The sequence below is a fragment of the Leptidea sinapis genome, chromosome 6 (genome assembly GCF_905404315.1).
Source record: "Leptidea sinapis chromosome 6, ilLepSina1.1, whole genome shotgun sequence".
In the NCBI taxonomy this organism is placed as follows: Eukaryota; Metazoa; Arthropoda; class Insecta; order Lepidoptera; family Pieridae; genus Leptidea; species Leptidea sinapis.
This window is the reverse complement of record NC_066270.1, coordinates 8,045,286-8,070,938: the sequence shown is the minus strand read 5'-3', so window position 1 is coordinate 8,070,938 and position 25,653 is coordinate 8,045,286. Positions and strand designations below refer to the sequence as shown.

At 34.6% G+C, this 25,653-nt stretch overlaps 1 protein-coding gene across 1 annotated transcript; it reads left to right on the top strand.

The window, feature by feature from the left end:
- Positions 1–15,063: 15,063 nt before the first annotated feature.
- Positions 15,064–18,883, top strand: LOC126965044 (lipase 3-like). The gene is made up of 5 exons (XM_050808480.1): positions 15,064–15,238; positions 16,096–16,297; positions 16,383–16,750; positions 16,834–16,992; positions 18,451–18,883. Exons 1-5 carry the CDS (start codon positions 15,092–15,094, stop codon positions 18,835–18,837), a joined length of 1,263 nt encoding a protein of 420 aa, XP_050664437.1. The 5' UTR covers positions 15,064–15,091; the 3' UTR covers positions 18,838–18,883.
- Positions 18,884–25,653: the final 6,770 nt, after the last annotated feature.

The window sequence follows — 25,653 nt, the reverse complement described above, 5'->3', positions numbered from 1 at the left end:
AAACGGACTCTCGTGGTAAAATTATCCTTAATATTCTAGATTCATACAATGACATAACTGTATTAAATGAAAATCGTCCCACTCATTTAAATGTCGCCAATGCTACAACTAGCGCGATTGATTTAGCGTTATCATCGTGCGCTATTGCTCCATTGTTTCAGTGGAATGTGTTAGATAACCCCCATGATAGTGACCACTATCCTATTATATTAAGTCATTCATCTTCTTCGGAAGAAAATAGTTCTCACGTTCCTAAATGGATTTTTCTAAAAGCAAATTAGGATATATATAAATCGCTTATAGATAAAGGGATTGGAGAATTATGTGACATTCATTTAGTTAATGAAACTACGATTGATTTATGTTTATCTAAATTTAATAATTTAATAATTGATTCCGCAAACCAAGCCATTTCAAAGTCGCGTGGTAATAAAAATAATCGAAAAAAATTGCCTTGGATTACAAATGATTGTATTACTGCTATAAAAGATTACAAAAGGGCACATAGAAAATATCTAAAATTTAAGTCAATCGAATATTTGATTAATTATAAAAAAACAAGATCTTTTGCTAGAAGACTCTTGAAAGAAACTGAGCTTAAATCCTGGCATGATTACACTTCTTCAATAACTCCTCAAACTCCGTCTTCAGAAATCTGGAATAAAATAAACAGGTTAAGAAATCGTAATATAAATACACTTTCCCCTTTCTTACTTGATGATGATTCAAATAAAATTACAAACAATATTGATAAATGTAATGCTTTAGCAAAAAACTTTGCAAAAAATTCGTCAAATTCTAAATATAGTAATGAATTTATCTCATATACCTCAAATATCCACGTTGATTTAGCTAGCAATATAGATAATAGCACTATTTTAGAAGAGGAAAACACAATAAACAGCTTACTTACCATTGAGGAGCTTCATTTTGTTTTAAGGAACTGTAAAAATTCTTCTCCTGGCCCTGATGGTATTCCTAATTGCCTAATTAAGAATCTGCCAAAAACTGGTATATCATATCTCTTAAAGTTATACAATAAAATTTGGCAAAATAATTTATTTCCTGAGATATGGCGTACATCGATCATTATCCCTATTCCAAAACCAGGCAAGGATCATACCCATCCTCAAAATTACAGGCACATTGCTTTGACTTGTAATCTTTGCAAAATATTGGAAAAAGTTATTGCAAATCGCATTCGTTGGAAATTAGAACACGAAAAACTTATATCACCATTTCAAAGTGGCTTTCGTAAATTTCGTTCGACTAATGACCATTTAGTGTTACTAGATTCAGCTATTTGTGACGCTTTAGCTATAAAAGGCCCTATTAGCAGTATCAAGAAGAATAATTCTATTAGCAGTATCAATGGACATTGAGAAGGCTTACGAAATGGTTTCAAAAAAGGTAGTACTTCGTACCTTAAGACGTCTTAAATTTACAAGAAATGTAACAATGTTTATAAATAATTTTCTATCCAATAGAAAAATTAAAGTTAAAATTAACAACAAATATTCTGATCCTGTTGAAATCGATAATGGACTTCCTCAAGGTTCTGTAGTCAGTGTAATTATATTTATTTTAACTATTAATGATGTCCTTACTGTCATAAAGTCTCCAGTCAAAGGTTTGCTTTTCGCTGATGATTTAACTTTGTATTGCATTGGTAAAAATATTTATACATCTATACAGATGGTTCAAAATGCTCTCAGTTCAATACAGAAATGGTCTCACGAAAATGACTTCAAGTTTTCTAAATCTAAGACAGAGTTCATAATATTTTCTAGACAAAATAATCCCTTCGATAATGTAACACTACATCTTGATGGCCATCCGCTTACTAGAACTTATTGTATTAAGATACTCGGTATGCTATTTGATAGTAAACATACGTGGAAAGCCCACATTAAAAAGTTAAAAGCCGACTGTTTAAAACATTTAAATATTATTAAAGTTTTGTCGTCTATCACGTGGGGTTCTAATAAAAATTGTTTGATAAATGTTTATCGTGCTGTAATAAGATCTAAGCTTGATTATGGATCAATAATTTATGATTCATCCAATAAAAATTCACTAAATAGTTTAAATTCAATTCAAAATACGGCCTTAAGGTTATGTTTAGGGGCATTCAGAACTAGTCCCTCTCACAGCCTAATTGTAGAATCAGGTGAACTTCCTCTGTGGCTTAGGAGAATCAAGCTTTGTCTTTCTTATGCGTATAATGTTACTTCAACTCCGTTAAATCCTGTTAACCATATTATTTCGGTCGAACATCTACGTAACCTACTGCAGACAGAAGTAAGACTGCCAGTTCCACTAAGATTACGCTTAAAAAAATACTTGGATACTCTAAATATTTCCCTACCTAAATTATTTGCTCGACATATTCATCCTATTCCCCCATGGACAAAAAACAATGTTAGAGTGGATTTATCCCTCAGCAATTTTAGTAAAGAATCCACTGATGCTTTAGTTTATCGTAAAAAATATTTTGATCTACTTGAAAATTACCGTAACTTGATACACTTGTGCCGATGTTTTGATAACTTTTTCACAAAAGTATGGCTCAGTCACTCCTTTTCAGCAAATACCCCACCAAACCATCACTGAAGTGCCCACGTTGCACTCTATCGACTAATTGGGAAACTTCCTTAGAGTTTTGAGCATAAATACGATCATTCTGTTTGTTAAAATGATGCTCAATTGTAAAAAAAATCTGATCCGTAAACAGAATTTTTCTGTGACCTCCCTTTGCGTGCCGCTGCAGTAGCCGTTTCAATTTTACCACCCTATTCTTTTTTAAATTATCAGTTAAACAATGACTAGTAGGTCTCTTATAGGCTGCAAGTACTAAGCCCTATTTTAAATACATGGTTCTAGGTGCAATCTTCATCTCCCGAGATAAAATCTTTTGCTTTCGGACCGGATTTCTTGGAATTCTTTCCCTTACTGCTTTGACCACCTTTTTCGTACGAGCACTACGTGGACGACCAGATCTTTTTCTGTCACAAACTGAGGAGGTCTTATTTGTACCTATAAATAGCCCGGTATACAAGCATTAATACCAAGCTTATGGAGAGTTTTGAAAATTGCATTTGGCTCCATACCTACTTTGTGTAATGCAGTCAAAGTTATTCGGTTCTCTTTAGAGCCCCACTCCATTTTAATATCGCAAAATATTGTTCGACAACCTATATAGCCGAGTGGTTAGCGATTCTACCTACTAAGCTAGAGGTCCCGGGTTCGAATCCCGGTAGGTGTAAGCATTTATATGATGAATATAGATGTTTGTTTCCGAGTCATGGATGTTTAAATGTATTTATGTATGTTTATATGAATATATGTTTGTTTGAGTAAGTTTATTGTATTAAATATATAATTTTCTTGTAATCCATAACACAGGCTGTATATGCTTAACTGGGGGCAAGATAATTTGTGTGAAAAGTGTGTCAATATTATTATTATCAATATTAATATTATTGTGCAACGTATTGCCGCCAAAATGTAAAATCTCAAAGAACAATCATATAAAACTAACAGATTCCAAATTCAAATGTTATATTTCGTTTATTTTTAATTGTAACAGTATTTATGGCCAGACTAAGTATCTATATAAAATAGAAAGATACAATAACCTCTCTGAACAGTTTTGATTTCAAAATATTAATGGCAACTAAACTAACATCAAACCTGTTTACCGTTTTAAATCTTGATACCTAAAATTAAATTTTTATTCATTCAAAAATATTAAACGGAATACGTTAACGTGTTTGACATTTTTTTAAATTGATGTCAAACATCGTAACACTGTTGTCAAAATTCATTTGTATTATTTTTTACTATTTTGTGTGACCCTTGATAAACTTACTACCTTTGCAATAAGCGGTACCCTATTACTTTTTATCAGTTATTTTCAATTTAGTTTACTTTTAATTTTTATATTTTAGATAAATTTGTCCTCATTTCGGAAATAAAAGGCTTTTTATTTATATTTATTACGTAGTAAACAACAGTAAGTAGTAAATAGACATGGGCAAAAAAGTACATTTCATGTACAAACATAGTAAATGCATTCTATATATTATATACTTATAAAAATAGAAAGATACATTAATACGTAAAATTTTAACCTCTTTGAACAGTTTTGATTTCAAAATATTAATAGCAATTATACTAACATCAAACCAGTGAGAGGCGCGAAGAACGCGAAGTCGAAGCACATTGGCAGAATTGGCGAGAGACTTGCACGCCTTCCCTCGGGAACTCGTGCGTTCTGGTCGCTCGCCAAGGCTGTCCAAGGAAACTTCTGCCAGCCAGCCATTCCATCACTGCACAGGGATGATGACTCGCTGGCCCATGACGCGAAAGAGAAAGCTGATCTCCCTCTTCGCGTCCAACTCGACTCTGGATGACCAAGGTGCACCACCACCGCATATTCCGCGGTGCGAGTCATACATGCCGGAGGTAAAAATCCGGCATGGCACCATGCTTAAGGCGCTTCTCACCTTGGACATTCACAAATCGAGCGGGCCCGATGGCATTCCCCCGATAGTGCTGCGGACATGTGCTCCGGAACTGGCACCGGTCCTAACCCGTCTTTTCCAGCTCTCCTACTCATCAGGCGTAGTCCCGAAATTATGGAAGGCGGCTTTAGTGCACCCTAAGAAAGGTGTACGCTCAGATCCGTCCAACTACCGCCCCATTGCCATTACCTCCATTTTCTCCAAAGTAATGGAGTCGATCATTAACCGCCAGCTCATGGGATACCTAGAGGGGCACCAGCTGATCAGCGACTGTCAGTACGATTTCCGTCAGGGTCGCTCAGCTGGTGATCTTCTTGCATACCTCACCCATAAATCGGGTGTGGCATAAAGCGCTTATAGCGAAACTGCCATCCTATGGGCTTCCCGAGAAGTTGTGCAAATGGGTCACTAGCTTTTTGGTTGATCGGAGCATCAAGGTTGTTATCAACGGTGCATGCTTCGACTTAAAACCCATAAACGCTGGTGTCCCGCAAGGCAGCATGCTATCCCCTACGCTGTTTCTTCTGCATATCAATGATATGCTGCAAATCAGCAATATTCATTGCTATGCGGACTACAGCACAGGGTATGCTTCGTACACCGGCCGTGCCAACATGTTCCGGGATAGCGTCGACGAGAACCGGAACAAACTTGTGTCTGAAATCGAGACTATGCTTTGCAAAGTCTCGGAATGGGGCCGACAAAATTTAGTCCAATTCAACCCCAAGAAGACACAAGTTTGTGCGTTCACAACTAAAAAGTCTCCCTTTGTCCTATGCCCTCGATTCGAGAACACTCCTCTAACTGCCACAGCCTGTATTGGCATACTTGGCGTCGATATATCGAGTGACGTTCAGTTCCGTGGTCACTTGGAAGTGAAGGCCAAACTGGCCTCAAAAAAGCTTGGTGTACTTAGTAAGGTGAGACAGTACTTCACTAAAAGCCACCGCCTGCAACTTTATAAGGCGCAAATTCGGCCTCACATGGAGTACTGTTCTCACCTCTGGGCGGGTGCTCCCCAGTACCAGCTTATCATTTGACCGCAAACAACGAAGAGCGGCTCGAATCATCGACGATCAAGTCATCTCCGATCGGCTTGATTCTCTAGCATTGCGTAGAGATGTGGGTTCTCTCTGCATCTTCTACCGCGTTTATCACGGGGAGTGCTCAGAGGAGATGTTCGGGTTGATTCCAGCGGCCGAATTCCACCACCGGACATTACGTGCATAGTACCATCCGCATCACGTAGACGTCTGGAATTCCACAACCGCGCGTTTTGTCCGAAATTTCTTGCCTCGCACAACCACTTTGTGGAATCAACTACCGGCAGCGGTCTTCCCGAACAGATACGACTTAGGAACCTTCAAGAAAAAAGCATATTCCCACCTTAAATAAAATAGAAAAAAAAGGCTCCTGTGCACAGGATGCCGGCTAGATTATAGGTACCACAATGGCACCTATTTCTGCCGTGAAGCAGTGAAACGTGTAAGCATTACTGTGTTTCGGTCTGAAGGGCGCCGTATCTAGTGAAATTACTGGGCCATTCAGAATTTTTGGGGTTTTTTAAGAATCCTTAGCGGCACTGCATTGCAATGGGCAGGGCGTATCAATTACCATTAGCTGAACGTCCTGCTCGTCTTGTCCCTAATTTTCATAAAAAAAAAACCTATTTATCGTTTTAAATCTTGGTGCTTAAAATTAAATTTTTATTCAATAAAAATATATTAAACGGAATGCGTTAACGTGTTTGACATTTTTTTCAATATCAATGTTAAATTGATGTCAATCATTGTAACACTGTTGTCAAAAATCATTTACTTATATTTTTTTTAACTGTTTTGTTTTATTTTGTGTGACCCTTGATAAACTACCTTAGCAATAAGAGGTGTACAACCGATGAGGAGATAGATATTACCTGAATTGGACGTAGTTAAGAAAGGACTCAAACCACACAAAGGCAGAGTTTTGAGTTATAGGCATTTGAAGTTTCAGCCCTGAATAATCTTCCATATAAATATCCTATATAAAAAAAAAAAAAAAAAAAAAAAAAACAGTTTCCGTGTACATTTTAAAAATAGGGTTTTCACTATATGACCGATTCAACCTTCTGGGGTACGATGGCATACTTAACTCTATTTTGACCAAAGTGTGGTTTGAGTCCTTTATGCTTAACTACGTCCAATTAAATGACATTATTATAAAATCATATCAGATAACTGCAATAATTCACGACAGTTCTAAATTGAAAGCGCGCAATATTAAAGCGCCTGTAGGTTTTCATGTGCAAGTATGAAAACCTACAGGCGAATTCGACACTTCCACGAAATATAACAAATTTTTTTGACAAATTGAGTGACAATGCTATTGCTATGTAAAAAACAAATTAACTTAGATTATAAGTTAACGAGTAGGCGTAACTCTGCGCCTACTTGCTTTGAAATTTTGCAAGTGACACGAAATAAATAAAATTGTTAAACAAAATCATAGTAAGAACAGTTATAATAATAATAAAGCTTTATTTATTCCGAATCACTTCTTACATTTTGTTTTTGTATACTTAAATAAGATTTTAAACTTAAATTAAAACAGTTAATTCTAAAGTAAACTAAGTTAGTTAAATCATTTAAAATTAAAATTAATGCTATTTATTGGTTTAATTCGGACCCCTTTCGGGTAAAAGCCTCCTCCATATTTTTCCATTGTTCTCTATCCTGTCCTGTTTTCATCCATTCCTTTCCCGCTATCTCTTTTATGTCGACGACCCACTGTCTGTTGGGTCTTCCGACTTGTCTTTTTCCTATCGGCCCTTGCCATTTTGCTATCTTCAGTGTCCATCTTTTGTCTTTTACTCTACAGATATGTCCAGCCCACTGCTATTTTTGCTTTAAAGCATATTCAAGAGCATCTGAAAGCTAGGTTTTCTTTCTTATAATTTTTGTATTTTCCTTAGCTTTAGGTTGCTTCGTTCCATTGCTCTTTGTGTTGTTGTAATTATGTTTTTTATTTAATTTGAGTAAACCCATGTTTGACTTCCGTATGTTAGGCTTGGCAGTATCCATCACATTTTTTTTTTGTGCCAAGCTGTAATCCTCTTTGAGAATTTCTTTTTACTTTCTTTAATTCTTTTACATTTTACCTCCTTTAAATCTTCTTTTTTCTAGAACTTCTTTTTTTTTGTGCCCAAAATTATTTCCAAGTTATGTTCACTCATTGGTCTACCTCTTCTTCATTGCTATTTCTGCTACTACCGAGATACGCATATTCGTTAACGTAGTCTATTTGTTTTCCATCTACATAATATATTGGTATCCTGTGTATATTAGTCATAACTCATTTAAGAACAGTTACAAGTCGATAAATAATCCAGTAAGGTTGGTCCAATTTCCCGAAAGAGGCTACTCATCGTATCCAACTCGGATGAGCAGCGTTCTTCTCTTCTCAAACACTATAGAGTCTGAAGACGAAGGTTTTCAATCATTGTGTGTTACCAGTGGTGACTAGCGGTACGCAGACGTGGTCGCTAACCATAGCCCATAGGCCTGATGAGAAAGCTCATGTCATACGTTGATGGTGGATTAATATTTTATTAAAAACAATAAGGATTTTACGGCAGCGTTGACCTTGGCCATCTAGTTCACCCAGTCGAAAGTTCTGAGGTAAAAAATATTAAAAAAAAATACCGACAATTTGAGAACCTCCTACTTTTTTGAAGTCAGTTAAAAACAGTACAATATTTGGTGTTAAATTGGAGCACTATCATTGAAATGTTTTCTTACCTAAATCACAGATTACATCAAAAAGAATTTAACGTAGTTTAGTTTAAATTTCATATTGCGTATTCAATTTTTATTTATACCTGTTGAGTATAACTATTACTCTTACAGTTTGATGACAGATGAGTGCACTACCAGTCAGATGTTAGGGTAAAACTTTTGATTTATATACTTAGTTACCGATTCGCTCCTACTAGATATCACAGGCGTAGTCGCAAAGTGCGGCAACTGATACAAGTGGGTGTCCTCGTCGTCGAGCCAGTCACGAACAAAGTGCGACGTTGACGTGCCACTTGTTCTGCTAATCTTTTTTTAATAATTAAATGTAAAATGCCAGGTTGCGCATTAAAACTTTGTAAAAATAATACTACAAGAAATAAGAAAGACACTGGGATCACATATCATGAGCAAGTATTGTGACGGGTACTCACTATATATATTTTATTGATTTGGTGCCAATATTTCGATCCAATTGCATGCATGATCCAAATGCACGATTCATGAATCGTGGTCGTGGCGGAACTGCGGGGGCTGCGAGTGTCAAGTGTTTATCGCCGTTCCGGGATGATAAAAGTTTAAAAACATAAATATATCATAATATATAATAATAATTGAGGCTATTTCTCTCCCTTGAACAGAATTACCAGGGAATATAATAGTCATCACGATGAAGTCGACATATTTGATCATAACTTACATAAATTTAAAAAATATATTAAAACGGTTCTTTCAAGGGAGGGATGACCTCAATCGTTATTTTTCTTTTTTGTGTAAATTTATATTAATATTGTATTCATAGATATATAATAATTTATAGTTCTAATTTTATTTTGTGGCTTAAATTAATTGAATAGCATGTCATTTTCGCCTATAATTGAGGCATCACTTACCATGTGAATGTTATTGTTTTTGTATTATACTGTGTTTATATTAGTGTTTACCTTGTTGGCGGAATTTAATAAATAAATAAACATAAACATAAACAATATGTTATGTTTTTAAAGTGATAACCCTCACTTCTAGGATTAATACACAAATAAAGCTCAGTTGGTTAGAGCACCGGCACGGAACGCTGGAGGTTGTGGGTTGGAATCCCGCATCGTTCATAAAATGTTGTTTTTCAAATTTTATTTGTGCATAAATATAAACATAAACAGTTACCCCCTTATTCATAATGGTCCGCTAACTTTAAACAGCCGCTTAGGAGTGTTTTTTCTCATTCTGACTCAGGCCAATAGAAGAAGACAGAGTGAGAATTAGCAATGCTTTAAGTTAGCAGACTATAATGAATAAGGGGCAAAGTATTTTGTATTTTATTAATTTCAATATAAAATAACACGAAGTTACAAAATTTGAAAGATGCGATTGAGTGTCAAGATGCCACGCACACCAGCATGTATTGTTGCCGTAATAAAAAAGCTTAGTTAAAAGTTATTAGGTAGTGCGGTATATAGTTGGAGTGCAGCGTAGACCAATCCTAAATCTAAGTTTTAAAGTCAAAATATATAAAAGTACTTATTGACACCGCAAGCCATTATACATAGTTCAAAAAAATATGTCAAATAACGAGTCAAAAGTTATGTCAACAAAATTTATGAAATAATATGGGAAATCTGAAATAAATACAATTTAAAATGTATATACAAAGCAATGGATAAACCTGATGAACCACATGTTATAATAAGTGGGATTCCGTATACGAAGCAAGTAATATTGGTTGATGTTAACGTCCCTTATAAATTTTCAGTAGATAGACATGAGAATAACCTTTTCTTTTGCATCAATGCGGACGAGTTTTCCAATCAAAGCTTCCAATCAGTAGCATTGGATTTGAACACAGGAATACCAATAGTAGTACCAGGTTTACGTAATGGCTTTGCTAGTGCTGTTGATCATGACACCGGTACCATTTACCTAGCAGGAAGTGATGGTATATTTAAATACAATCATATCTTAAGAGATGTAGAAAGGCCTGCAATATTCTCAGGAGTTGATATTTTTGACATGCATTATCATAATCAGCTTTATTTTATTGACACATCCGACCTAGATTTATATGTTTTGGATAAAGGTAAAAAACGTCCTGTAGCTTCGATTGAGGAGGATGGTATACAACATTTCACAATTGCTGGTAATGGAGACATAATTTTGTGTAATTCAAATGGATTGTTCTACATCGAGCACGGAAAAGCGACTCCTGTTTGGTTTACTTTAAGTGTTGGCCATGTTAGAGGATTAGTTACAGATGTATACGGTGTACCACACATGGTATGTAATAATGGTATATATTTCATTGATCAACAGAACTGGGAACTAGAGAAGCTATTGTCCCTACAAGATGGTTACGGATTAGCCTTTGATAGAGATAATAACTTTATATACAGTGAGGGACGATCTGTAATCAAATTAACTCGTATTTAAATCAAATTATACAAAATATTTTTATCATATTTAATTTAAAATAAAACTAAAACTAGAAATGAGTTGTTTTGTTCTTAACTATTTTTTTAATCTGTAATGAAAGAAACAATATTTAATGGGTCTCTGGGACTGTGCTATCCAATATCTCAATAGTTTAAATTAAAATGTCATGGTGAGAAAAGATGGCCATTTATTTTTATTAATATCAATTATGGTGCAGACAGAACCAGATTAGGTGAAATTAAAGGTGGAATCCCCCAAGGGCTGTGGGCCCTTTCCTGTACCTCCTTTTCCTTATACACCTTTGATCTTCTACAGAGGATATCCTTGTGGGAACTGAATATACAGCTCGCATAGCTACATATGAAAATCCAGCAGCTGCTTCTGATATGCTACGTAATTTTTCTACGTCATTTGGTGCGGTTCCGTGACAATCTGAGCATATTTGCGGCACTTGAACCACTAATAAATTTATGTCCAGTTTGAATCTGCTTGATTGTTGAGACACAAACTTTAGTGATTTTAACTTAAGATGAAGATGAAGACTTCCTGCTCTAATACTCCATGTTTGTTGTCGCTTAAAACTTTAAGGCTCCACCTAAAACCCATAGATTATGTCGCTTAAACCGTTAAGCCTGCACCTGAAATTCATACTTGATTTCCTTCTAACACATAAAAAACAAGAAAACTTAGTAGGTGAAGATTATCTGAGAAAGACGAAAATATATAAAAGAATATTTAATAAAGAAGTCAAACAACGCGGGAAAGAATACAAGAATTAAGATAGTTCAACAATTAGAGCAAACGAAATCAGTGCAAAATCTTTGTGCGGAAAAAAATGCGCAAAAAGATAAAAAGGAGTGGCATGTTCTGTCATCACTGGAGCTTATCTGCCAAAAAGAGAACAACAATCCTGTAAAGCTTGATGTAAGTGTTGAAAACAAATAAATAAACAGGAGATCAAACAAAATATTACCAGTCCTTTGAGAGAATCGAAGAGACATACCAACATTTACGAACGATACGTCACTTGAACGGTTGGCTCAGTGAAAGAGCACTCGAATGGAACCCGAGAGGTCGTGGGTTCGAGTCTCACATCGTTCATGAAAATTCATGGTAACAAATTTAATTTAATTAATCCCAGAAGTGAGAGTGAAGAGGAGCGACATCTCAAGTCAATTTTCTAATATGTTATTATTGGGGTTGAGAAGGTTATCAACTGTACAGTAGATCATGTAGATGGAGCCACAAATTTATTGTGTAAGTATTGTAAGTAGTGTAATAAATATTCAGGTTAAATTATTTTTTAAATAAGAGACAACCCTAACGTCGTCAGACAAGGTAATAGTCACGCGATAGAATGAGAGGCAAATTCTAGGTGAATACAAATGTTGGTTATAAGCGCTGTGCGATCTGAATTGCACCTAATTATATCGCTGCAAGAGCCCCAATTTCTTTAATCTATTTTTTGGATTGAGCCTCCTGTACTTGTACTAAGAATCTTATAAAATTCTCGTGTCCCGGTGTTTGTTACCAAACGCCTCCAAAATGTCTGAGCCGATTTTTGTGTGCATGTCGGTTAGATCTGAGAATCGCCCAACATCTATTTTTCATACCCCTAAATGACCCATGTTTTTGACAAAAAAATTTACTCTATTATGATTCAGCACTAAAAAATACATACAACTTCAAATTTTTACCCTTCTATGATCAACGCCTATTTTTGTATCGCGATTTTTATAATAATATTATTCTGCTACATCCACAGATCCGCAATAGGGTTGCAAGATTGCAATCGAATATAATAATTATTGAAGTACTATAAATTTTTATGTACGATATATTTGGTAGGCCTGAGAATCGTTCGTTATCTATTTTTTATACCCCAAAATTTAAATTTTTGAATATTTTTTATTACTTTATATGGCAATACAAGGTTTGCTGGGTCAGCTAGTTATATTATATTCTTTACGATCAGTTTTATCATTAGGTGAGGCGATTGTCCGTTTGCCCCCTCTAATGTAAATTAAAAGAAAGTTTGTTTAAATTATACTTATTCAATGAAATCTAATATATAGTGCGTCATATTTGGATGATTTTAATTCCTAATTAGAAAAGGCGTTTTGCTATTTTATTTATGTATTTCGTTGTTATATTGAAGCTCAATGCTTGGATGAACGAGTTCAAATCGATGTGAAAATTCGGGAAAATTCGTTTTCCCAGAGATGATGATATATATGATACTACAAAGCTGTGGAATGAGCGTCCTTGTGCGGTGTTTCCGTGACGACACGACATGGGTACCTTCAAAATAAGCGCGTAACCTGTAATTGCTCTGGTGTTGCAAGAGATTGTGGGAGGCGGTGATCACTTAACACCAGGTGACCTCGTTTGTCGTCCTATTCCATAAAAAAAGATGACTTTTGATATCATTGTATGGCATTAGTCGCTACTCTAGTGTAAGGCTTCTCACTTTAGTTCAGCACGTATCTACCATACAGCCTTATTCTATAGAAAATGAGTGCACTATCAATAACTTTTAAAAATGAAATGTATTTAATGTTAATCACTTATTATATATTTAAATTAAAATATATTCATCTATAATATTCCATTTACAGAAATAGACATGTTTATCTCAAAATTTTCACGTTAATACCATTCCTTAACTTATAGTTAAGTATTCATTAGGCCTATAAAGGAATCCAATCGACTATAGGAGTATACTAAGTAGCTATTTAAATTCAAATTCGAATATTTCTGTTCAAAATAGGATATGACATGACTTATTGAAAGTCAAAAACTACCATCCATTCCAAAACGAATGCCTTAGACCTGAGAAGAAAGGGCGCAACAAACTCAGCGGGCTTTATTTTCATCCAGAAATATGGTTACAATGTAATATTGTACATTTTAACTTATTATTTATTAGCCTGACAGCGGTCGCTCCATTCCCAATCTGTGGAATTATTAAGAAAGCCATTTATGTTATAGTAACATTTACCACACAAACGTTTTTTAACAATTATTTTGAATAACGTTATACTTCTGTTATGAACATTTTGTGGGACTAAGCCAAGTAGTAGGCATTATAAGTTTATGTCTTTTCCTGGTGTTAACATTATGGTTATGATAGTTTCTAGCAAATTCACTTATGTGCCTATGAACGACTATGAGTACTACGGTAAGTAATTTGATTACTATATTTTAGAGACAGTTAACAAAGCTTCAATTAAATTGCGTAATCTTTTAGGTAATTGTCACAGCCAACATGAAGCAGTGCAATTTTTATTGAATACTTTGTTCTTTATTAAGTCTGACAACAAGTCAAATGCCCTGTTGATATAGCAGAATATTATGTTAAATGATTTTTCTATTATTTTCATAAATTTTTCTGACAGCATAGTCCTAAGTGATCTGAAATATAATCATAAAAGTATAATAAGAAACCGACCTCAGAGGAGTTGATTAGCTTATTATCAGCGGCAAAATTCCACTACCGCACTTCATTAGGTACCACCACGGACGAGTAAAAAAAGAAGGACTCCGTATCACCTTACATAACAGTGAAGCACCAAAACAAGGCGATTAACGTGTAAATACATAGCCCCACGTACACACTAATACAAGCCGATCGGCGGCCTTTATGAGAATTGTCATCGTCTCAATAAAATATTTTAAAAATGTCGTTGTGCGTTGTGAAAAAGTGTAAAAAGGATACTGTATAAGTATTTGTGGCCATATATGATTATTTAAGGGAGAAAAAATTGTGTAAATAGTAAGCCCCGTAACCGCACACACACTACCATAAAGGTGCTTCACTTGTTAATATCACGGCGCGGAGTCCTTCTTATTTTACTCGTCCGTGGGTACCACTAATGACCTGCTGCAATGCTCCCGATCTAGGATTGAGCATCAAGACTAGAGTATGCTCACATCTAGAAGGCTGCAGAATATCAATTTAGATCAGTTAAGACACTTGCCCATTTGCCCTTTATATAAAAAAAAAAAGAACAGATTACTTGGCTAATTTTCTTCCAAAGTGATTGTTGTTCCTAACGATAAAACATGGTTATAACTAGCTGAAACTGGTATTTACACTCTGATTTCTTTGTTTTGTATGTGTATCTATATATTATTACCACGTTTTATATCGATAATGATATAATTCATTCATCAAGTACCGTTATAGTCACATTAGGTATGTGATCGTCACGATAATGTTTGGCTAATAATGTTATTGATAAACTTTGATAGATATTCTTTGGTATCCGATTGATTGCTAGATATAAACATTATTAATCTCAATGCATTCATATATAAATCAGTAATTGTTTGAAAAATACGCATAAGCTTAGTACCGAAAATACGATGATGTTTTTGTTATTGCTGTCAGTGTGCATTACTTTGGCAGCCGCAGGCAGGTCTCCGCAAGCAGATAGTATCGAGAAATTGATAAAAAACAACTTTTTTGGGAGGGTATCTGATAATATAGCTCAAGATGCTATCCTCGATGTGGTAAGTCATCCATTTATGTTTAACATCCGTGATCCTCATGGTGCAATGTTCTTGTGACTTTCGGCATATTCGTCATCATCAGCCGGAAGCTGACGTCCACTGGTGGACAAAGGCCTCCCCCAAAGATCTCGACGACGATCAGTCCTGCACTGCCCTCATCCAACGTATTACAGCGATCTTGACCAGATCGTCGGTCCATCTTGTTGGGGGCCTACCCACACTGCGTCGTTTCTTGTACGTGGTCGCCATTCGAGGACTTTTCTTCCCAACGGCCATCGACATATTATTTGTATTGTTGTATTATCTTGATTAAAATCGTTCTTTTGCAAGAGCACCCTTGTTCTTCCCAATTTCTGACTCCCTTAGTCTTAAGGGGAAGGTGTACACGCTTATTGAAGATACCGTGTCTTATCGTCCTGGAAACACCGTGCTAAGCAGCTCATTCCACAGTTTGGTCGTACGTGGCAGAAAATAGCATCACGAAGGAACGCCACATATCGAAATATTGAGAATGATATCAGAAGATATCGTGCAAAGGGTTAATTCGGCAGCAGGAATCAGGTCAAACAGCTCTTCAAAACATTATCCGTGATAAATGCGGTAGAACATATACAATGCAGGAATGTCCTTAGAGCCGTTCACAGGGCGCTGGATCGAAAACATATCGCGCAGCTTTAAAGAGAGATTTAGAATGTTGGCTGGCTTGAAGTATTACTTTGTTACATACCTCCAGTCTCTTCGTAACCCAAACTAGAGTCTATTATGCAATATAATAATTGCTTTTATTTTCTGATGCGTTTATAAACACGCAAATATTTGTATAGTATATATAGTCTGATGTGCTTTATCATTTTTAGCCTGACTTAATCAGAAAATACAATTATCCAGTAGAAGAACATTCGGTTATAACTCGAGATGGCTACATTATTGGGCTTCATCGTATTCCGCATGGTCGCGATAGTAATACAACCCCTGGAAACAAGCCTGCGGTGCTTGTTATGCATGGGTTACTAGGATCCTCTGCCGATTGGGTTCTAATGGGTCCCGAAACCGCATTAGGTAAGCATCTCTACGATACATTTTAATTGTCAACTACATCTTTTTAATACCTTTAATATATTGAATTACAATATCTGTATTCCAGCCTACATCTTAGCTGAAGAAGGATTTGACGTATGGCTAGGAAATGCTCGTGGCAATTTTTACTCTCGCCGACATTTGCTATTGAATCCCGATGAAGATAACAATTCATTCTGGCAATTCTCATTGGATGAGATAGGAAACATTGATTTGCCTGCTGTGGTAGATTATATTTTGAGGAGAACTGGCAGATCAGGTCTTCATTACATTGGAATGTCACAAGGCACAACAGTATTCTTCATCATGGGGTCCTTAAGGCCAGAGTACAGCGAAAAAATTCTATCAATGCACGCCTTAGCACCTGTCGCTTACACAACACAAGGAAGAAATGCTTTGGTGGATGCATTGGCTCCGGTAGCGGCAAACATTGTGGTAAGGATATAGGTTTCGTGAGGGTCTTTTATTAGTTTTATCTTATATGTTTTAAAATTAATAGGATCATATCTTTGTTTTAGTCGTTTATAACTACGCTCGGATATGGTGAAATGTTTCCCAGGAGTGATTTATTGGCAGCGGCAGGCCTAGCATTGTGCAGAGATCAGGCAATTACTCAACAGCTCTGCAGTACCATCGTATTTATGATTGGTGGCTGGAATGAAGATCAACATAATGCGGTAGGTGTTGATATCAGTAAAGTATTTATTCATAACACATAAAATATTAGATACATAATAAAATAAACCAAAAAAAATATGATGACACGAAAAGGACACCCACCGAGCTTTTCTAGAATTGAGATTAAGATAACCCCAATTCCAATACTGAATTTCAGTGGGTACCAAGTCGACCTGTTGACAGCTCAAGTATCACTAGTAAAATACAAAAAAGAATCTGTCTACAGATAGAAACAAAATGTTAAGGTAGATAAGAGAAGGTATAGGTATAAGATGTGAGGCACGCGTTAAATTTTTATCAAACAAGAAATCTGATAAATGTCGGTAATAAACAATATCTGTTCATCAAGATCGTTTATGGGTTAAGACTTACGTCACGTTAAGATATCAATATGTACAAGCTAGTAAGCAGTGCCAGATTAAGCAAACGCGGGGCCCGTAGCAAATTCTTTCAGAGAGCCCTTGGTCTATATTGGAAATAGTCTGTTACCGAGTGCCTGACAAAGATTGTCTTAGTAATTGTTAATGTTTCACGTTTTTGTGACTTCAAGTAAATTCAATAAACCACATCTTAATAAGTTCCATTCGAAAATTACGCTCAAACAGAGATGAGTTAGAGAGAGATGGTTTTAATATGCGGGGCCCCCTTTCGCGCGGGGCCCGTAGCAATTGCTAATTTTACTACGTGGTTAATCCGGCACTGCTAGTAAGCATATCTTTATTTGGAACAAACACTCCAATACAGGTAAACATTTACAAAATATAATAAGAAATAATAAGAAAAAAAAATGAAAAACTTATCTAAATAATTACGAATAGGTATAATATACATGCCTAATCTAATTAAAAACTATTTACATCAAGAACCAAAGAAAAAACTAAAGTAACTCTTATTCTAGATCGTCATAAAAAACTGGTTTTTTCAGTGTTTTGTCCCAAAATGGTTTGCTAATCAGCATTTTAGTTGCTACATCCTGTGTTTATAGGAACTTTGTTAAGGCTGCAATCCCAAGAAATGGCCAAAATAGCGCATAGTTGAAACCATTTCTCGACGGTTTATATAAAGCTTATATTTTTACGTAAAATATTTATATATCTACAGAATATGTGAAGAGAATTATTTTTTTCATTACATTTCTATTTGTTATACAGAAGGCGAAACCAAAATAACCTTAACTTTTACAGTTGGAGCCATACTAATTATTCAATTTAGATAAAAATTGTATGAAAATTAATTCATTGTTCGCCAATACTATTTAACATTACATAGTTTTGTTAGTTCTGTAAATAAAAGTGTATTATGTTGGTAATGAATTGAAAATGCTTCTAATTCCGAATTAAAACTATGGCGATCTTGTACGGGAGAGCTAACCTAGCTCCACTCGATTCCTCAAGGCCATTGGCTCGGTCCCCTGCCTTAATAAATCAGTGAAATTGCAATGATTGTTTCGTTTTCAGACGATGTTGCCTGTTAAATTTGGACATACACCCGCCGGTGCAGCTTTGAGACAGTTTGCCCATTTCTCTCAAAACGTAGCAAGCAAGAGATTTCGCCGCTACGACTATGGCCTGGTCCTCAACGTATTAAAATATGGCTCCGCGATTCCACCAAACTACAACTTGAGTAATATAAAGAATCCAGTATTCCTACATTTTTCGGAAGGTGACACCAGAGTAGCTGCAGTAGACGTCGACCGCCTTTACGACGAGTTAGGTGGACCTAAGGAAAAAATATTAGTTTCACAAAAGACATTCAGTCATGTTGATTTTATGTGGGGAACAAATGCTAGGTATTACGTATTTGACAGAGTTATACGTGACATAAGGAAAATTGAAAACGCATGAAGAATCAAATGAGGCTATTAATAAGAATATAATTTATTATTTTTAATGCACCGTTTATTATTTCTTCTGACCCAAGCTTTTAGCCCTTCAAAGATAAATTTAAACAATACTTAAATGAGAGGATTTGAAAAAATAAAACTCACTAAATATTTTCTTTATTGTATTGGCCACGGCAAATGAAGAAAATATTTTCATACATTATAATTTACAATCTAATAACATAATATATAATTGTTCACAACATTCATTTAATAGGTAGACATTTATTATCAAAAGCCATCATAATTGAGACAATATTTAATACATTTATATATTTTAGCTACTACGAGTAGAACAAAGTTATTAAAGAACAGTTTTGGGAGATCTCTATATTTGAAGTTGAGACTTTTTGTTCTAATTTGTCGACAATTTTGGTCCGATGTATCATCGCACTAGTAGAAGCTTCTTGCAAATAAAGGGATACTGTTAAAAGCGACAAAATGATGTAATTTCTTTTTTCGCATGTTGCCAAATAAGATATGGATACATCGAAGACAAGAATCATTTCACTAGTTGTTAATAACATTAAATTTATAAATAGCGTTTAATATTTAAGTATAACATGATCACAGCTTGTCAAAAAAAAATGATACTAGCAAATATATACAGTAGAACCCGCTCCATTGATGACAATGTGGCACCATACGAAATTAAATCAATTGAAGATTTTATTGAGAGTGTTAATAACACACAAAAAGGAGCCTTAAGGCGTGGACTGACTAGGATTGTAAACGCTACAACCAACCCTACAATATTTGTGTTGATCATGTGGCTAAAATGGGCATTAATTTTACTGATTTTGACTGATTCAAAATTTACGTATTAAATTGAAAAATTATTCGGTTTAAGTTGTAGAAAAGTATCAATTCTGTTAAATTCTTAAAAAAAAGAATGTTGTTATAATTAAATTCGGAGATTTTCGACGCCAAAGTATATTTTTGGGAAGCAACTTCCAACTTTTTATTGGATATTTCAAATTATATATAAATATTCTATTCGATTCAAAATTTTCTTTGGGCAATGTATTTTTGCGTCGGAATATTTTCTTTATGTAATCGAGTCTCTAAGAAACCAATTTTTGTGGATATTGAGGAAAGATCGCGCCTTAAGTGAGAATGATAAAAGACGAACAGGAGTCAACTCCGATTTTGCCAATCGCCCAGGCATTAACAGCTATTAGTGATTTAAGATGCCTTGCAGCCTCTTTAAGTCAAAGCGAAAACGCACTGCAAAAGTTAAATTATGTTGAAAATCTTGTAGTTGCTAATGCATCAAAATGTTTCTGTCAAATCAATAAAAGTGATTACTTTAAAATGTATTATTTAATACCTACATATACGATATTAGAACACAATATAATTTAGTACTTACTACGTTTTATATCCTTATAACGCTTTCTCGCGACGCGTTTTTGGTTGGGTTTTTTAGCCGTTTTAAGCGGGTTTTACTGTAATGATATAGCGGCTTCTAATATAAAATGATAAAATATGGTGTTAATAGTACACAATAATAAAAATACAGTAGATCGTACCATCTTAAGTTTAACTATATTAGGTATTCCATTGCAAAACTCATGACAAATATGTATTTGGGAAACGAAAAATACATATTTTAAATTAACATTAATTCAAAGTGTAATATTATATTGCACTTATATTTTAATTGACCTCAAATATACTTTTAAATATAAAAGGGTAAGTATAAAAAACTTAATTATCAAATTATTGATATAATAATAATATTATTTCAATTTTTTTCTCATTAATAAGCTCTGCGATATGGACATTTTTGGTAGGATATGATTCTGGACTCTGGATTTGACAAAATACTTTCAAAAATATGTAAAAATACAACGTTTTACTTATATTTGCGTTGTTTTTATCGTGGGTAGGTACTTTGTATAAGTAATATTATTTGTATGGTTGGTAAATGTATAATAATAATCAATTGTATAATATAAATGTTTGCAAACACTGTCTAGATATTACCACTGTGAACTTATTAAATATAAATTACAATGGGGCCCCCATATTGAAGGATTGGCGAACAGACTTAGTTCTGCAGCATACGCGGTTAAAAAAATTAGACAATTAACTGACATATATACGGCGCGACTAGTATACTTTAGTTATTTCCATAGTATTATGTCCCATGGTATATTGCTATGGGGCAACGCTGCCGATATTAATACAATATTTGTGCTGCAGAGATTTATAACCTAGGTCCTAGAGAATCATTGGGAGCACAATTCAAAGAAATTTACATCTTGACTGTTGCTTCTCAATATATTCTTGATAATGTAATGTATGTTCATAGGCACATAAGTGAATTTGCCAGAAACTGTCATAACCATAATGTTAACACCTTATGACAGACCTTATGAACAGACATAAACTTATGATGCCTACCACTCGGCTAAGTCATGTTAGTAAGTCTTTTGTGGGGCGATGTATATGCTTTTACAACAAGATCCCAGAAAATGTTCAAAACAAAAGTATAGCGTTATTCAAAAGAATTGTTAAAAAACGTTTGTGTGGTAAAGGTTACTATAACATAAATGATTTTCTTAATGATACCACAGATTGGGAATGGAGTGACCGCCCTCAGGCTATTAAAGAATAAGTTTAATTGTACAATATTACTTTGTAAACATATTTATTCGATGAAAAAAAAAGCCCGCTGAGTTTGTTGCGCCCATTCTTCTCAGGTCTGAGGCATTCATTTTGGAATGGGTGGTAGTTTTTTTTGACTTTCAATAAGTGATGTCACATCCTATTTTGAATAAAAATGTTTGAATTTGAATATAATAATACTAGTTGACTTAGCAAACGTTGTATTGCTATATAAAGTAATAAAAAAATTCAATAATTAAAATTTTTGGGGTATAAAAAATAGATGATGACAGATTCTCAGACCTACCAAATATATCGTACATAAAATTTATCGTACTACAATAATTATTATATTCGATTGCCATCTAGCAAATCTATTGCAAACACACTCACAGATGCTGTGGATGGAATAGAATAATATTAAAATCACGATACAAAAATAGGTGTTGAATGTTGATGGGTAAGAATTCCAAGTTGTATGTAATTTTTAATGCTGAATCATAATAAATAAAAAAAAAAAGATTGACAAAAAAAAAAGTATAAAAATTGACAAACGGACAAACTAAACTATCTTATTTTAACAATTCTGCATCATAAAAACTTTTCAAAAATATTTTTGGAAACATTACGTTATAATCAGTGGGTGGATCCTTTGCACAGGATGCCGGCTAGTTTATGGGTACCACAAAGGCGCCTATTTCTGCCTTGAAGCAGTAATGTATGTATATACTACACAAACAAGTATTTAAATATTTTATTTCATATTTATATACGCGTATACCACACGTAGTATGCCACTAAATAATCTGAAATTATGCGGGTAGGCAAAAATATTTTTGGTCTGAATATCTTAACTAAATACTTGAATGTCATTAGATTTTTATCATTGAAAGTATAAGCTCACGCATCTCATAATTGTAATCTATATAATATATAAAAATGAATTGCTGTTCGTTAGTCTCGCTAAAACTCGAGAACGGCCTGACCGATTTGGCTAAGTTTGCTCTTGATATATTTGTGGAAGTCCAGAGAAGGTTTAAAAGGTGAATAAATAGGAAAATGCTGCTAAATTAAATAAAAACAACAAATTTGTTGATCCTTTGATGTGTCCATACATAATTTCTATGTGAGAATTTATTGACGCACGGTTTGACAGTTCTGCTGTGAAACAATTTCATTACGACAGCAGGGTGCATATTTTACGAAGTAATTTTTGATGTTATGATATATTATTGACAAAATCATATAAAAACATTATATTATTTATTATATACAGAACAACGTCTGTCGGGTCAGCTAGTTTCTTTTAAATAATCTTGTTAATTAATTTCTAAAGTATTGTATTTAGTTATTGAGTGATTTATGTAGTAAATATTATTAGCGTTTGTTTAAGTGCTTCATATTTTATATTGGCCTTCTATGTGTGGCGTATTGAGTATATGAAAGTAAAAAAGTGTGAGCGTATGAAAAAGTGTTGGTGTTTTTCTGACTAAGGTACTGTACCCAAGTTACATTCATATTCTCACACGCGAATGTCTCTTATCATTTATTATCATAGATATAATGTTCACAGTGATAATATTTCGCTCATGAAACCCAACGAAGCTTGCGATTATCAAAAATCTACATTAATTAACATTCATTAATAAAATACACATTTAATCTACCATCTATTTAAACTACTTATAAACATCTATACATTTCCTTTAATAAATACATATATTATTTGTAAACACATATCGAATAAGTAGGTACATTTATAAAAATCCATAATCATAATTTGATTAATATTTACACTAATGATGAAAATCAGTCAACAGGATATGAACCATGAGATATTTAATAATTTGATAGATTCACACATTAAGTTCTCCTAGAACGAGTTTGACTACAAATATGTATTTGAGTTCATGTAGGCAATAGTTTTTTTAGCCAACTCTCAAAATATTGATGTTAATCTTGATACTATAAAACTTTTTCATTACAATTTCCCTTAAAACTTTAATTCTCAAATTGTGATGGTCGCAGTAAGATGTGATCAGAATTTCTTGTCGATTTATTATAGGGTAGGGAGGGGGAATGGCGTTCACTTAAGGAAAACATGGTGTATTTTTCAAATAAATTATTATAAATCAAAATTAAACAAAGTAACAAAATCTTTAATTATCGAGTTATCACCAATTTAACAACAAAAGCATATATCTTTAACCTACTAGTAATAGAAAAACATTAAAAAAAACTATTTTTGAGCGGCATTGCCTTTGACTGTGGGTAATGTCGCTCAGGGTAAGGGGTAATGACGCTCAACCATGTTTTATCGAATTTGAAAAGAAAGATTTTAATTTAAGAAAAATTTATGAGATCAACCTTTTACAATAAAAAAAAGTCTGCTATCACGAAAGTCTTCGATAACAAATCAACTTCAATTATTTAAATATAAAATGATAATAATTATTAGAGGTAGTTCAAATTAGAAATATTTTATTTTTGGACACATCAATCACAGAGATATCCCTCTGGCGAATCCCACTCTGAACATATGGCATGACCCTACATACCACCGCTGTACCACCATTTACGGGTGTAAATGGTAGTACAGCGATAGGTTTTTTTTTCCAAATTCTTAGCTCAAAGAAAGTTCCCTCGCGCTTCACGGGACGTGGCATGTTGCTCCGTTGCATTTTAAGGCAAAGAGTAAGCAGAAAACACGCAAACATGGTGTTTTTAGACAAGTTTTGTGGTGAAAGTATAGCATTTCGAGCTATAAACACTACTTAATCCTGTTACACGTATCCTTAAGTCTTATTTGTACGTTGCTAATGCTTGCTGTTGGTTATAGTTAACACTGCCGAGCCTTTTTGAACTATCATTTTTCTTTGAAGTTAAACAAGTTTTTTGGCATGGCGTGACGCATTTTTTTGGTACTTCTCTCAGAAAAGTTATTTTTATAGCTTGTACTGTTTCGTGTAGGTTCATTTATTCAGATTAGTAGTGAATAACGAGGATTGTAAGCATATAGTAACTTTTCCACCCAAGAATTTTGAAAATATTGGCTTTGTTACATAGATGGCGAGCCGGCAGCCGTGAACTCATATCGCTCAAGGTCGCTGGCATTTAGTATCGCCTTAACAGAGTTACAGAGGTGAGCGCCATTACCCAGTGAGCGCTATTCCCCCCTCCCTACCCTACATATTTTCTATCAATTAATACATTTGTGCACTCGCTCTAGGTGTAACTCATAGCTTATAGACAAAGTAATTGAATTACATCCAAATAATATTACAATAATAGATATTATTTTCTATAATGTCAATATAATTAAACAGATGATGGACCTGGTTTTCGTGAAACGCCGATAACATTCGGATCCTTGACAACATGAAGCATTTATCGGCAACATGGAATGAACAAGAACTCTGTTCAGGTCTCCGGAACTCGCCTTAACACTCGTGATCTGACTTCCATACGCAAGTACATATATTAATAATTAGAGATCAATATAATACAGAATATATCCCATTAGAATTCTGCCTTTTAAGACTAGTGTATAACCGTTGAGCATTTCATGTTGAAAAATAATATAATATAATGTAATATCTAGAAGACGGTCTTGAATGGTGCCACAGAGTGTTTGCATGAAAAATTTAATTTGCGGGTGTTGGTTTTAGAATAACGGGACCCAATTTAACTAAATCATCTTTAACGCTGGTGCTATATTTATCTAGGTGGGCACTGCCTAACTGCCTATATAGTATGCACGCCCCTGTCTATGAGGGAAGCGCAAATTGGCGATAAAAAACTTGGTGTGCTTAATAGGGTGAAATAGTACTTCTTAGATCATAGGGGGTTTTCTGGCGGCCCCGACAAAATTTCGACATCTTTGGCAACGCTGTCATGAAGTACCAATCGACCAGCAGATTAAACGCCGCAAATGGAGCTGGATGGAATGGCCACACACTCCTGAGGGATTCCAACTATATACCGAGGCATGCTCTTGACTGGAACCCTCAAGGAAAACGCAAACGTGGCCATCCAAAGCAAACCTGGCGGCGGACTGTCATTGATGAAGCGAAAGACATCGGAAAGACCTGGATTGAAATTAAGAGAGATGCACAGGGCCAATCGCGATGGAGATGCACTGTGGATACCCTCTGCCCCAGCTAGG